This window comes from Aspergillus ibericus (genome assembly GCF_003184845.1).
Source record: "Aspergillus ibericus CBS 121593 unplaced genomic scaffold BO80scaffold_40, whole genome shotgun sequence".
Lineage (NCBI taxonomy): Eukaryota > Fungi > Ascomycota > Eurotiomycetes > Eurotiales > Aspergillaceae > Aspergillus > Aspergillus ibericus.
In genome coordinates, this window is record NW_020292138.1 from 169,247 (window position 1) to 184,261 (window position 15,015).

Genomic DNA, 15,015 nt, shown 5'->3' on the forward strand with positions numbered 1-15,015 from the left:
TCGTCCGTCGATGTCTGGGCCCATGTTAGTCGATTCCCCAGACCCAAACTGAGACACCGTCGAGAACCGACCCCTCAATCCATTCCTGGCCAACTGAGGTGACCCAGTTGTGCAACATAAGGAGACGATCATCTGAAGACAGTCTCTTTACCTGCATTATTATACCACTTCCCTCCGGGACACCAACATCTTCCATATCGCAGACCTTATTTGCCGCCAATGGACGGTCCAGATCAGATAGGTCCGGACTACCGGCCGAAGCGGACATGGGGTGACAAAGCCCGCTCCCTTGTCAAAGCGTTCACTACAAAGTGCGTTGAAGGAGTCGCTCGTTCTGCGCTGGGTCTTGTGCTAATATTTCCACAGGGAGGGCCTCATTGGAGACTATGATTACGCCTATCTGTTCACCCCCAATATTCCCTTCATTACGAAGAGGCGAAGCTCAGCACCATTCTTCGGACTCGAAGACCGAGTTCCTGTTGTGTTGGCCCTGCTACTCGGACTGCAACATTCGCTGGCGATGCTGGGTGGAAGTGAGTATTTTGCGATCCTTTTGTCGGATCAGTATTGACTCTGATAGTCATTTCACCTCCCATCCTGATCGGTGGCACAGCTGGCGCCAACTTCGGATCCGAAGACTACCAATACCTCGTCTCAACTTCACTTATTGTCTCCGGCATTCTCTCCGCTATTCAAATGACCCGCTTCCACATCTATGGCACAAAATACTACATCGGGACTGGTCTGATTTCTGTCGTGGGCATTTCTTTTGCCACGATCACTGTGGCATCTGGGGCCTTCGACCAAATGTACACAACCGGATACTGCCCCACCTCTGAGGATGGGACTAAGCTACCATGCCCCAAGGGCTACGGTGCTTTGTTGGGAACCTCATGTTTGTGTGCTCTGCTCGAAGTCGGTCTGTCTTTCATGAGCCCCAAGATCTTGAAGCGCGTCTTTCCACCCCTCGTCACCGGTCCTACTGTCCTCCTGATCGGCGCCAGTCTCATTCAGTCTGCTTTCGAGGATTGGGCGGGTGGCTCCGGAACCTGCAGTGACAACCCTGGCAACGGTGCTCTGTGCCCGAGTGCAGATGCGCCACACGCTCTTCCTTGGGGAAGTGCGGAGTTCATTGGACTTGGCTTTTTGGTCTATGTGTCGATCATCATCTGCGAGCGCTTCGGTGCACCCATCATGCGATCCTGTGCCGTTGTCGTTGGTCTGCTGGTTGGATGCATCGTGGCCGCTGCATGCGGGTACTTTGATCGATCGGGCATTGACGCTGCACCTGTGGCCTCCTTTGTCTGGGTTCGCACATTCCCGTTGGTTGTATACCCACCCCTGATCCTACCACTGCTGGCAGTGTACATCGTCGTTATGATGGAGTCGATTGGAGACATCACAGCCACGTGCGATGTGTCCCAGGTCGAAGTTGAGGGACCCACTTTCGACTCGCGTATCCAGGGCGGTGTTCTGGGTAACGGTATCACCTGTATCCTGGCAGGGCTCTGCACAATGACTCCGATGTCCGTGTTTGCTCAGAATAACGGTGTCATCGCTCTGACCAAGTGCGCCAACCGCACCGCCGGTTACTGCTGCTGCTTTTTCCTCATCGTCATGGGTATCTTCGCCAAGTTTGCTGCCGCCCTTGTTGCCATTCCCAGCAGTGTTCTCGGCGGCATGACGACATTCCTGTTCTCCTCCGTGGCCATCTCCGGCATCCGCATTATCTCCACCATCTCCTTCACGCGCCGCAACCGCTTCATCCTGACTGCCGCATTTGCCGTTGGTATGGGCGCCACGCTCGTGTCCGACTGGTTCGATTACTTCTTCACCTACAGCGGCAACAACCGCGGCTTGACGGGTCTGTTGGACGCTATTGAATTGGTCATGGAGAATGGTTTCGCTATTACCGCCCTGCTGGGGGTGGTGCTCAACCTGATCCTTCCCGAGGATCCGGAGGAAGAAGCGGCTATTCTAGATGCTCGGGGGGATCACCGCCAGAGCGAGGACGTGATGACCTCCTCTGAGAGCACACACTTCACGAAGGGAGAGCCATCCGGCTCCCACACTGCATGATGATTAATTTTGGTTATATATTTTGGTTGGATTGGCGATACCTTGGTTTTATCTGGATACCCTTCTTTGTTGGCCTAGATGGTCATTGATATGCAATGAATTAATTTTGCTATGCACATCGGACATTCTAAAGTACTAATGTAGAATACAGCTGAAAAAAGTATTATAGTACAGCACAGGATCAGGGACTTTACACCCCTTCTACTTTCTCCCCTGGCGCCAGCATCTTGATATAGAAGTGCTCACCCGTCTCCAGCACTGAGATGGGATCATTAACCCGCAGAGTGAATTCTATCACAAGTTAGCGTGTCTGAAAAGCAATAAGACCAACCAATCTAAACAAGGCACTTCAACCTCGTTTCCACCGAACAGAAGCACAAACAAAAACCAACCAAATGGACGAACAACAGAAAGGAACAAACTCACCCCTAACAGCCGGAACCAACTGCATCCCCAAACACGCATTCGTGCGATCCCCCGGATCTATCTTCCGATAACTCTTCATCGTACGATCCGGTTCCGAAGGATGTCTGATCCCCGTATCGGGATCAACATTCGGCAATTTGCAGCGAATAGTTCTACAGACTGTGTGGATTTCCACACCTCCTTCGCATTCACCATCCCTATTGTCTTTCTCCGAATTTTTCCCACAAGAAATAGACGAAGACGATGAAGATACCCCCCCAACCCGAATCCTCTTCCACGCATCCTCCTCAAACCTCCCCGGCCCCTGAACCACGACATTCGCACGAAACCGCCTCACACTCAACTGGGGAATCGCATCCCCACACCGCCCCGCTACATCCCGAATACTCGCCATATTCACCAAATGCAGGGGATACGCGTCCGCGAAGCCCGTGACGGGCTGGAACCCGATCTCCTCCTTGCGGGGCGCGCAGCGGAAGATCTCGCGGTGGTGGGCCTCGCATGCGCGGAAGAGGGTGAGAGGGCGGCGGAGATGCGGCGGGACGGTGGTGTCGTAGGTGAGTAGGGCGCGGAGGGAGTCGGGGAGAAGGTGCCCGTAGTTGTAGGCTTGGGGGCTGTCTTTCCAGATTTTGACGGGGTGGAGAGGGAACAGGTGAGTTTGGGAGGGGGGTGGGGTGAGGGGGATGGTGAAGGAGGTGGTTGTGGTGGGGAAGAGATGCAGACGTTGGAGGAGTTTGGTGAGTGGGTTGGTGGGGAGACGTGGGTAGTGGATGATGAGCACGCCGTTGGATTGGATTTCAGGTAAGTTGGGTGAGTAGGACGGGGAGGTGGGATCGGGGACCCAGATCTCGGGACGGAGGAGGGCAAGGTTCCTGAAGTCGCGGTCGCGGAGGGTGCGGGCGGTCCATTGGCTGGGTGTGCTGGTGTTGGTGGATGGCATCAACTCGGCGAAACAGAAGAGTCGGTCGTATTTCAGACCGGTTTCGATCACCTCGGCGGTTTCGAGCTCCACGCCGGTGCAGCTTTTGATCGGGTAGGTGAAGAGGGCTTTGATGCGCCAGGCGGGGTGGCCGGATTCGTCAGCGGCGGTGCTGGGCACGCCGTGGGTGTACTTGGGGTCGTATTCATCGTGGAGATTGGATTGCTGGGATGGAGCGAGGCCGAGTCGGCGACAGCCTCTGGGGGGTGGGGGAGCGGGGTTGAGGTAGGGGACGAGCAGCGGGATGCAGAGGATGATGGGGAGGGTGGATAGCCAGATGATGGCGGGCAGGGAGGTCAGACCATAGTGGATGGTGGTGATACTTATGGAGAACAAGTCCAGCATTGACAATGTTGTAGGCAGGAACGAAGAATGAAGTATAGCTGTGAAATGTACAGTTAAGTTGAGACCGGAAATATGAGATGGAAGTGAATTATGCCGAAAAATCGTGTTCCTGAAGATCGGGACGGCAGTCTTATCAGATGGACCTTGACGGACCGGACTCGGAACTAGCCGACGAGGTGGGGCTGGCTTAACCCATTGCAGTGACTCAAGGAATTCCACAGAAATGGAAGAGCGAGGAGTTTTTCTAAAGATATGCCTGTGTTTACCGGCGAGCGTCGATGCTAATCTGATACCTCTAAAGGCTACAGCCGAGTGCAATCATACCCGTGACCAGGTCAATTCTTGCCAAGCTGGGTATGCCCCTGCCACATAGACTTAGGCCTGCCAGTGAAGCTGAGCGTACGGAGCCTATCGCCAGGGAACTATGTACTTGATCGGCAATGGTCTTAATATAATGTCCTGGTATTATTATACTGAAGAGAGCATTCCTATAAGCAACCAAGGAACAAGCTACTAGTCCTGCTACAAAAGCACTAGTGATAGCTTCGGTAGGGGAGATTCCGATGTCTCTCTTATAATGTAGGAAACAGCCTATGTAGTATTAGTAATTCAGGATACGTCTGTGTCTATATAAAGAGGCTTGAGTCTTCTGTCCTGGATCTACACTGAGTCCCGAGGACTCGATCACCGACCGATCGACTGATCAAAGCCTGATTCCAAATGCAGCCTTTTGAGGCCCTCCTCGAACCGGCGATGGCTATCTAGCCCAGGCTGCGAAAAATATATATATACGTTACACTCGATACTAAGGGCAAGGGTGACAGCATCTCGGATGAGACCCATGTCATCACCAGCTGTCACGCCAGCTGAACAAGGGGGTTAAGATGGCCCTTTCAAAGCCATCAATCACCACGATCGACCTTCCAGAGGAAGTCGAAGTCACTGTCTCCTACATACTTCTAATCTCAGTCCGGCGACATCGGTGGGTCAGCGACACCCTTCAACAAAACCACGGCGCGGCATAAGATATAACATGGAGATATGGTAACGGCAGTCGAATAGACCAGATTGCGACAAGTCTTTCAATGGTCTGTGGGGAATATAAAATGTCCGCTCAATTATTCAAGTTGGACGAGTTGTGATACTGGAAGAAATCAAGAGGTTTATTCAGGGCAGTAACTACTGCTGCAAGGATTATGATTACGATATGACATCGTACTCGGGGGACCCTGACTGAAGAAGGGTGGGACTTTCTACAAAGGAGGCCATGAGTTATATACTGTCTCGTTGAGGGGGGCTACGATGGCTACGATGAGCGTCCCTTCTATTCAATATGGATTACAAAGACGATTGAGAGAAGCCGACAATCTAAAAGACTCGATCCAAATTGATATGAATCTATATGAACCAGCCTCATTCATGTCTGTACACATACGTTCATTGGGTGAAGCGATGTTGTCATCCCGTAGACAAGGCACTGGATGTGACCACATCCCATAAGCAAACAGTCTCGAATCAGTTTGGTGCATAGGTCCTCTTCAAACATCCGGCTACATACCAAATATCTAAAGTTCATTTCTCAAAGGCATTTTCTCCGCAGTTCTGGGACTATGTCTTCTGTCGAAGGTGGGTGGAGAAAGCCCCCATACTTCCCTAAATTTACAACCGATTGCCCGCAGCGAAGTGAGTCATTGATTGTATAACTGATAGTAGGACTTGTGTATCCTTACCACAGTACCCGCATGTCGTGCCCCATGTGGGTCGCCATACCACGGATTCTGCGCATAGCCAGACAAAACAGAGCGCTCCCCACGTTACCCGTAAGCCTCTATCGCCTCCCCACGGCTCGGGGACCTGATGTTATACCCAGAAGATGTCCCGATTAGCGCTCTTTCTCTCTAGACTGACCACTCTTGACAGTCGTATACGCTGATCTGACAATCCAATAATGGACTGCAGCATTGGGATACAGGCGGCACACCTGCTCCTCCACATTCTCTCCAAGATCCCAGTGCCGGCATCCCTGTTCATGATGCGCGTATGCCGCTTGCGAGAGGACATCTTCTTTCGCTCCCTGCCAGACGATAGATAATAAGGAGGAAGAGTCTATTCATGAGGGCATGTGCCATCTTCATCTTGTCATAGCTGGACCTGAGTGCGTTGCTCCGGCAGGATATTCTTGTAAGCTACACGTTACCGAGATCGCTGATCGGATGTCCCTGCTGGGAAGCTGGCGATGGGAAGAAGAGGGAAACGAGGGGGGGTTTATACTCCGTCATTCAGTCACCTGATGTGCCTGGATACGGCAGCAGGCCCACTGCCTCTCAGAGCTGGGGCGGGGAGGGGGGCTAATTAAGCCTTCCAAACATCATGAATAACGAGCCAGCAATGTTCTAGCTAGTTGTAAAGGGACCCGTCTATAGGACAGTGCCTCCATCCAAAAATCCTTCTCAACTATGTTTTCCACGGGGGCCGATTTTCCTTTTTGATAGGCTGGTCAGATGGTGCCACTCTCTCGGGCTTCCTGTAAGGCGCACGCCAGATATTGAATGCTTCCACGAACGGGCTCTCCTCGTCGACCGGAAAGGATGTGCTACTGGTTGAGTCGGTATATGCGAGGCCCTCGAGGTCGATTAGATACAGCCTATTTGTCCGCGCATCGTAGTTAAGATAGCTGGGATGTTGCTGGACCAGTTTATAATCACTCTTGCGCATCGTCCTGCGAGGTGCCCCAGCATCTGTTAGTACAATCAATCTCCTAGAAGGTCTTTCACGTACTCCAAAATATGCGCGAGCTGCGTTCGGATACTCGCGAGCTGGCGATCGGTGAGCTCATCTTGGATCTCATTAACATTTTCACCGGGGGGGTTTTGCATGACGATAAAGTCGACATAGCCGTCGGGAAAAGGCATCCACTCAGGCTGGTAATGAGTTTCATGTGCAAGATATCGTGGTCCGAGTCCAGCTTTACCCAAGAGTACGGTAGCCTCAACCTCGTGGCAGTAATGTTGATCGGCGATCTCCAGAACCTCTTTGGGATCATCGAAATCAAAGTATTTCGGGTTCAGTTGGTAGCGTATTTTGAGCAAAGACGGTAATTTGTTCTCTATGTTCCTAGCCTTTGCTAGAACATGGCGTTGACCCATTCTCCTATCCAAAACCTCGGAGAGTTGCTCCTCGATCTTGAGTTTCCTTCCTTCGATATCGAAGACTCGTCCTTCCAAGCTGAACGCCCACATGGTCGGGGGAAGATGTGGCTTGGTGTTCGACAAGAGTTGGGGATAATAATCTGAAGAGGTGGTTGATTGAAGATGAAGATTGTGGGTTGAGAGGTGGACCAGTTCCTTTGACCGGGGAAATTCGATCTGAGTCACAGACGCTATCACGTGAAAAACCCATCATGCACCAGGACCCTTCAATCGCGTCATTGTGAATGTGTCATTGGAATTGCTTTATACTCTCTTCCCGAAAGCCAAGGATCATGCTTTCTGATGGTCTGCGGTGGCTCTCCTTTGTAGATTTGAACCCTTCTGAAGAGAGAATGGTCTCTCACTGGTGGTTCATGCCAATGTAGGAGGCCGTCTGAACAGGATTTCCAATAAGCTATAGCAGGATCTTCAGAATATCTCACGGAATCATTTTGAACATACTACACTGTGCTCCATAGCAACACTCCCCCAACACTGGGAGACCTTCGGGTTACAAACCTCTGCGGCCGGACTTCCATAGTCTTCCCGTCCTCCATACCGGTCATGCCTACGGAGTTCTGAACCTATAGAGATAACACAGATGGACTTTATTACGAATATCTCTGGATTATGAATATGTAGAAATCTGCGCTGCTGTGCAGCGTTATCTATTGACTACTTGTTCAAACCCAATAGAAGTCCACCATATCCATCACGCTGGGCTCCAGGGGTCGTCTCTGCGCATCCTTATAGCAACCGTTTCCTTAGAATAGCAGCAATACTAGAGACTACCCTGTCCTGAGAGCATCTTCGGCACGCTGCCACTTCTCTGTGCCCCCACACCCAACGGCTCCGATTTCCTGGATAGGTAGGTACTATGAAAAGCCGGATCCAGTGAACTACGTTTGTATTTTACCCCCACGAAGTTGGGTAAATATTTCTTTGAACCCCAATAGCGTATAGCCTGACAGCTTATAGGCTGAGCTTCAGGACTCTAGTTTTTTTGGCAGACGAGCAGGTTGGCCGACTCGTGAACTTCTACCAGGCTTCACTCTAGAAACTCCCCAGAAGTGAATCCTGTCACTAGAATAGCATACATGCACTGGAGAAAAATATATTAGAAAATCCAAAATGAAAGAGAATTAGACACACAGAAAGGGAAAGAAGGGGAAGAGGAAATCGAACCAACGCAGACCTTCGTAGAAACAGCACAGGTTCATGAACACCTATTTCGTGATTTCTGGGCCATTAATTCATGGCTAGTTTGAGTCTTGGAGTTATAATATCCCGCCCACTCCTCGAAGCGAATCTTCGTTAAGTTAAGACGATGGAATCTCTGAAGCTGCCCATGGGGCATCGGGAATGCCTTTGGTCCCCCGTTGCCGACCTGATCACAGAGGAGGGCTTCAGAACGCTGAAGCCCGGCGAATCTCCATTCATCCTCAAACCCGAGCATTTGAAGCCCTGGCCCGAATTTTCGAAGGAAGTAAAAGACCTCCTGGAGCCATACTGCGGGAAATACCAGCCCTTTAGACCCAGGGTGCCCGATGAGGTCTTTGGAACGGCTAATGAGCTGGGGGTGCAGGGTCGTTTCGTCAATAACGCTCTGCACCCGGTGGGAGAGATCTGCAATCTTCTAAAGTTGGGGGTCAGCTTCGGGGACGCGCAATGGGGTAGGAATAGACTTCTGATTGGGGCGAAGAAGGGGGAGAAGCGGAAGCAAGGAGCGCCAGCGGGAGACAATCTCGTACCCGATCTTGTCGTTGTAGAGACCAGGACTCATGCCATCAAAGCGGTGGCGGAAGTGAAAACATTTTGGGCCTTTGCGCCTAAACGAGACCAATCATGGCACGCATTCATGTCTGGCATGCTTGGTGAGTGGCCATGTGTTTGTATATCGATCTCCATCCCGTATACTAACAGTAGTGTTCATAAAATAGGCCAGCTCGCGCGATATATGGACGACCACCATACTCGTTATGGGATCTTCACCGTATACGAGTATACGTGGTTTGTGAAGAGGATTGACAATCTCCAATTCGCCATGTCCCAACCCATAAGCGCCAGAGCCCAATCATCTGCGACAAGCGTCTCGTTGCGAGAGTGCATCTTTGCGACTGTCCTCAGAGGGCTAGATGACAAGGATAATTTTTTCCCCGTTAGGTACGGCTCGAAGCTGGTAAGCTATAGCATTCTCGAAATTCCTATCACTAGCTAAACTGCTTGGTACAGACTGCTCGCGGAACACGCTACGCCAGGGTATCGAAATACCAGCGCAAGGTGAAAAGAAAGCCCAATTAAATGATACATTCTAGTTTCAGCCCCGTATCGGGACTAGAATTGACGAGGCTGGCCTCGTTTCCCAATTCCGTTTGTTCTAGTTGGAACTTATTCATCTCTTCGCGATTTATAGTTTTTAGTTCATCTGGTGAATTGCCTGCGTCTGGGGATCCACTCCACTACCCCTATAGCTTATTGATCCCCGAGCCTATGCTTCTCAAATGGACTGCATTTCCTTCTTACACCAAGATACCAGAATGGAAAAGCATGGTCAAGCGATGGGTAGTCTAGAGTCTTTCTAGGAGATTTTCCTGTTATCTGTTATCTCCCAATATACGAATCCATCGTCGCTAGTAGGCTCAGATTCTACTGATTGATTCACACTTCGAGGTCCGCTCGTCGATGCCAGGCTTGAATTGGGGTGGACGGAGAGAAGGATCTCTTGGAAATAAGGAGAGTGAGGCAGAGTCGAAGGATAGTTGCCATCATTCGAGCCTGGATCCACTGAGGTCACCACACCCGCCTGTGCCAAGAGGTGCCAAAGGAAACCTCGAACAGCGGATAGCTGAATACGGGGGGATCTATCTGTGGTAACGGAATATAGAGAGAAAGGCTCTTCTATTGTGAAGTTATGGCAAAGACATAGTGCATACTTTCCTCCTGCGTCGGTCCATCGATTCTATCACTTGTTCACCGTTCTCAGCCCATTTTTCAAAGAGCTGCCTCACCAAATCATCAATTTTCTCCCCATCCTCTGCAAGAATGGGCTCAAAGGTCTGCTTCACGGAAGCAACCCTTTCTGTCCAAACTCGACATTGCTCCTGATCACCCTGAATCTCGCTCGTCTTGGCTACCGCCTCCATTGCGCGAAGAGTCTGTAGCGATTTCTCTCCCGCCAGTGAGGTCCAGGTCTCCACGGCGCGACGTTGAATAGCACTACCCTTCATCAGTTTCGGACCACCCTGGGATACGAGGATGGTGGCCAGGATGGCGGCCGCATGGAGCGACTCAGGGCTGTCTGCACCGGTTATCTCTGTAATGGTCTTCAACGCCTGACGTGAGAGTGCTTCCGCTGTCGTATAGTCTCCCAGCCCCTGATACGCCCAAGCAATCCCGCTGTCCAATTGGGCCACCATCATCCGCTCGGACGCTGTGTCCTGCCGGACTCGCTGCCAATAGCAGTCTTTGCACTCCAGACTAAGAATCAAGGCATCCATGAATTTGCCCTGCAGGTTCAAAGCATCTCGAAGAAGTAATGCGGTTTGAAGAGTGCGCATATGCGCTGTGCCCAGCAATTGGACTAATATTACCTGAATCTTTTCGAATATTTGCTGTGACCGCTCCCACCGCCCCATGCCGTTCAATACCTTAGCAACATCCTGAATGAGCCCGAATGTCTGAAGAAGAGAAGATACAGTCGATTGATCCGGGTCCCAGGCTTTCTCGTACTCTCCGTATAGGACGGCCAAAGAGAGCGACCCGGCCAAACGATAGTTTCCCGACTCCATATACGCAGTTGCCAGATTAGCCTTACCGCGTGCTAGAACTACCCTTTTGGGCTCATGATGCATTTCAAGCTTTCCTACGCCTTGGGCAGCCATGCTCATCGCAGCGGAATATTTTCCTTGCTGGAGCAAGACAGAGGAGCATCGGATCATCACCTCCGGCATCAGCCATTGGGCCTGACTCCGTCCGCTCACAACGTCCAACGCCTCTAGATATTGCTCTTCTGACTCGGCAGCTTTCCCCAGCTGTGTGTACACGAGGCCGAGGCTCTGTAAGCTGGACTGTGCCACATAGGGTAGGATCTTAATACGTGGTCGGATCAATTGCACGGCATCCACTGCGACATGCTCCGCTTCCAGAAGATATTCATCCCGATCAAACCCACACTCTGTGAGACCATTGGCGATCGAATTCATACGATTGACGTTCTCCTGCTTTCCGGCATCATCCGCTACCAAGGGGTACTGCAGCGCAGTGTACAGGTGCGGCTTTGCTTCGGAGTGTCTTCCCTGCTTGATGAGATTTAGACCCAGCTCACATTGACTCAGACAGGCAGTGGCGCTTTCACGGCCGAAATGGCGTTGCTCAACTTGAGCGACTTTCTCCCGCAGGGGTTGTGCCGCGAGACACATTTCCCAGGCTTCGTACAAGTCGGCCAAGTTTCGCATTGCCTTGACAGTGATCTGTTGGTCGCCTGCTAGTCGGATGTAGGACTTGACTAGCCGCACCAGAAGGGGTTCAGCTTCGGCATAATGACCCAGGGTAGTGAGTGCCTGACTTAGTCCCTTGATGGCGTCAAGCTCCATGGAAGTTCCTGCTTTGACATCGGTGATCAGACTCAGAGCTTTTTGGAAGGTTTGAACTGCTGTAGCTGGTCTGCCCATATCTAACAGGAGTCTCCCGGAATGGATCATGGTCATATTGGTATCGTACTCCTGGTCTTGATCGGGTCCAGGGTGCGCCACAGTGAGCTCTGCATTCAGCGGCAGAGCGTCATCCACACGTCCAGATAGCTGGAACAGCCATGAGAGATTGAACTTGACCTGTAGCACAGGAAAGCTCATGGGCCCATAGATCTTGTTGTAGACGACAAGTGTTTCCTTAAGCAGAGCTTCTGCTTCAGGGTATAGCCCTTCGTTGATATAGGCCGTACTTAAGATTGATCTGGACCGAAGGACAGCAGGATGGTCTGGAGGGAAGATTCGGAGTCGAATTTGTAATGCTCGGAAGAAATACTCTTGGAGTCCGGTGGTAATACCCTCTTCAGAATGGATGATTCCGAGTATATCGTATTTGTATGCCTCCAGAGCCTGACTGAGTTGGATCTTATCCAACTGCTCCAAAGCCACGAGACCAAGCTCCTTTGCCTTCGTGAACTCATTGTTAGCATACAACGCACCAGCGGCCTCCACCATTGCCTGAACGGTGCACTCCTGTTCCAGGCCAAAGATCCACTGTCGCACCTTAAAGGCCTGCAGCGCCCAGTCCACCGCCTCTTGGTGATGTAGAGAGGCGTTACACGCCCTCGCCAGTTTGAGCATCAGAACTGCAGTGCACTCGCCGCATGCAACGTCGTGAGATGCATGATCGTTGAGCCCTTTTTGCGGGACGAATGGCGCTGCGATTTCCTCCTCCCCGGTGGATCGTATCTCATTAGATTGAAGTAGGGCAACGGCATGTGGAATGCAGGCGATGCAGATATTCACCACCCGCCAACTCAAGTCATCAAGGCTGGGGAACTTTTGACTCAGGATCTTGAGAGTGCTTGCTGTCCACCGCTGTAGCTCCTGATTCTGTTTCAGCCAAATGCGCATAGCCAGTCGCACCAGCCGGTGCATATCATATGTTACCTGGCCTTGGGCAACTTCACCTGCTTCCGTCACACTAGGTGTAATAAGCGAAAACGCCTGCAATGTCCCTAGTGCCTTGGACAGATCCGGAGAGATATCTTCCGACGCCACCAGTAAAAAGATGGGGATTGCCTGCGACTCCACCAGGGACATTCTTCTTAGCATTTCCCCGGCGGCCGGGAAATTACGGTCGATGTACTCAAAGGAGATGAACCACGTTGTTGCAATTGGGTTCTTGTTGCCTCCCAGCTCTGGAATACCATCCTCAAGATTCTCGCCGAGTAGGTCTATCTGCCGCTGAGGGCCTTCCCGGTACAGCTGTAGATACTCGCCTGCATCGATGCGGTTGTGCTTCATAAATGCTGCGGCCTGGATGATGGCAAATGGGACACCGCCGAGTTCTTCAACCAATTCGTTCGCGGATTCCAAGCTTGATTGGATTTCCAGTTTGCTGGCCAGGAGTTCTTGGGCATGACCGGTGTTCAGTCGGTCTAGCTGCAACAGCTTAGATGAACAACCAGTGAAATCCAGCCCAACACGCTTGTCGCACGTTGTCAGGAGGATAGATCCGTTCGTGGAGCATGGCAGCAAGTCCGCTAGGCGATCGGGTCCATACCACAATTCGTGGTCGTCAGCATTGTCCAGCACAATGAACCACCGCCCACTGGCATCGCTTTCAAACCATTCCGTCAACATATACGCACTGTCCCGGTCACCAGCCTTGTACCCAACAATGGAGACTTTCTGAGCAATTCTTTCGTATGCGTGGAGAAATAGAGCCTTTGTCGGTGCGTGGATCCAGTACACCGAGACGGATGACTCTGCGACCTGGCGAGCATATTCGAGCGCAATCCGGGTTTTCCTGGTCTCGCTCGGATCAGCCTACGATGTGTGATTCTGGACTTGGACAACACCAACCCCATGCCTCCCAAACCGAATATTGCCACGCGGCCCTGTGTCTTCAGCTTAGTCGCCAATTCCTCCATGATCTCATTCCGTCCGAAAAATTGATCGTCCCTGTGGATGTCCACCATGAACACGACGTCTTTCCGGGGACTATCACCAGCCACGTCCACCACTGTTTCCATGACTTCTGATGCCCAATGCTGTAAGAATGCTTTTGTGCAGGCAGCTGCTGTAGCTGCTGCATAATCCTGCCATACCTTGGTGTTATGCAAGTCGGCATAGTCGCAGACGCCCTTGATGACAAGACTGGGGAAGAAATTGCAGACACCAGTACCTTCCATCTCAAATCCAATGAGTCCCTCGCGATGAGCAAGCTCGTCGCGTTGGCTGCCTGATCTCATGACGGTGCTCCCTGAGCCTATCCGACCGAGATGAACAGTTGGGGGAAAGCCTGCTGTAATCGGGTCCGACTCATCAGAGGCAACAGGCCTTTCGCGATGCACAATACCATCCTCGTCACATCCCAGATCGCTGCAAGAAGCCTTGGTCGCATCCGCGCACACATTATCGGTTGCGCAGTCGCTACATGTAGACGGATCACGGTGGCGATGAAGATATGATGGCTGGAAGAGGCGGTCGGAACCCATACCAAGATAATGGTATTTTTCATGAGGCTGACACTGCAGAGTCCGGAGCCATATACGTGTCTCTTCCTGGAGGCGACTGTAATGATGGTCAATCCCCAGCTTTCGCAAGACAGCCTGTATCGACCGAGGTATGCTACCGCCCGCTCCCCCTTCTTCAGCGTTCTTTGGTTCAAATCCCGTCGGGTCTTGGCGGCCAAAATCGTACTCAGTGACCGACTGGCTGATAATAACATCTCCTAGAAATATTTCCGTACGCTGATGCGGGCTGGACGGGACGCCACCGCAGACTCCCACCACCAGGGCGAGTTGAATTGCCGGAAACGTGGCGCGCACACCCATGGCAAATTCAGCGGCGCTGACCTTGCCAATGTGCGGCATATGCGCTACCACGACGTTGTGCGCGCCGAGAACACCGATGGTGTATGTATTGGGATCCCCGGTAGCCTTACTGTAGGCCTCCTCAGTACCCTCCCACTGGTGGTCAAATAGCGCGATCACGGCATCTGCTTGGCGGGGAAGCATACAGATGATGGCGATCTGAAAGCCATGACGATCGGGAGGGGTTTTTGTCTCCATGGTCATTTTCTTTGCATATGGAAAGGATTGTACCAGCAGCCGTCAAACACATGTAATCTGGGGGATTGTTCCTTCTGTGGGCTGCCGGGTTTCCGCGAGGTCTCCGGTGTGGGGATGGAGAGGTGCGGGAACGGAAGGAATAGATGGTTGGGGATGACGAGGGGCAGCGCGAGGCTGGGTGATTAGCGCGAGGGTCCAGCACTAACGCCGACCAGATCGGCAAGCCCAACATC

The 15,015-nt window shown here is 51.9% G+C and overlaps 5 protein-coding genes across 5 annotated transcripts; 2 read left to right on the forward strand and 3 right to left on the reverse strand.

Annotated features, from left to right (window-relative positions):
* Positions 1–219: 219 nt before the first annotated feature.
* On the forward strand, positions 220–2,079 carry BO80DRAFT_447927 (nucleobase:cation symporter-2 family protein; the record flags this gene model as incomplete). Its single annotated transcript, XM_025721640.1, has 3 exons — positions 220–311; positions 367–533; positions 581–2,079. 3 exons carry the CDS (start codon positions 220–222, stop codon positions 2,077–2,079), a joined length of 1,758 nt encoding a protein of 585 aa, XP_025572265.1.
* Positions 2,080–2,227: 148 nt separating this feature from the next.
* BO80DRAFT_504395 (MOSC domain protein) lies at positions 2,228–3,829 on the reverse strand (the record flags this gene model as incomplete). The annotated part of the gene is made up of 2 exons (XM_025724423.1): positions 2,228–2,370; positions 2,506–3,829. The coding sequence occupies 2 exons, from the start codon at positions 3,827–3,829 to the stop codon at positions 2,270–2,272; spliced, it is 1,425 nt and encodes a 474-aa protein (XP_025572266.1). The 3' UTR covers positions 2,228–2,269.
* A 2,257-nt stretch (positions 3,830–6,086) lies between these two features.
* Positions 6,087–7,153, reverse strand: BO80DRAFT_179776 (uncharacterized protein). The gene is made up of 2 exons (XM_025714009.1): positions 6,608–7,153; positions 6,087–6,548 (listed from the first exon to the last, which is right to left on the reverse strand). Exons 1-2 carry the CDS (start codon positions 7,066–7,068, stop codon positions 6,284–6,286), a joined length of 726 nt encoding a protein of 241 aa, XP_025572267.1. The 5' UTR covers positions 7,069–7,153; the 3' UTR covers positions 6,087–6,283.
* A 1,191-nt stretch (positions 7,154–8,344) lies between these two features.
* BO80DRAFT_362685 (uncharacterized protein) lies at positions 8,345–9,235 on the forward strand (the record flags this gene model as incomplete). The annotated part of the gene is made up of 2 exons (XM_025716070.1): positions 8,345–8,877; positions 8,944–9,235. The coding sequence occupies 2 exons, from the start codon at positions 8,345–8,347 to the stop codon at positions 9,233–9,235; spliced, it is 825 nt and encodes a 274-aa protein (XP_025572268.1).
* A 691-nt stretch (positions 9,236–9,926) lies between these two features.
* On the reverse strand, positions 9,927–14,873 carry BO80DRAFT_388583 (uncharacterized protein; the record flags this gene model as incomplete). The annotated part of the gene is made up of 2 exons (XM_025717087.1): positions 13,572–14,873; positions 9,927–13,515 (listed from the first exon to the last, which is right to left on the reverse strand). The coding sequence occupies exons 1-2, from the start codon at positions 14,786–14,788 to the stop codon at positions 9,927–9,929; spliced, it is 4,806 nt and encodes a 1,601-aa protein (XP_025572269.1). The 5' UTR covers positions 14,789–14,873.
* Positions 14,874–15,015: the final 142 nt, after the last annotated feature.

Coding starts and splice junctions, on each gene's coding strand:
- BO80DRAFT_179776 (XM_025714009.1), bottom strand. CDS start 7,068: ATGTGGGCGTTCAGCTTGGAAGGACGAGTCTTCGATATCGAAGGAAGG. Junction 6,549..6,607: donor CAGCTCGCGCATATTTTGGA/GTACGTGAAAGA, acceptor GGCACCTCGCAG/GACGATGCGCAAGAGTGATT.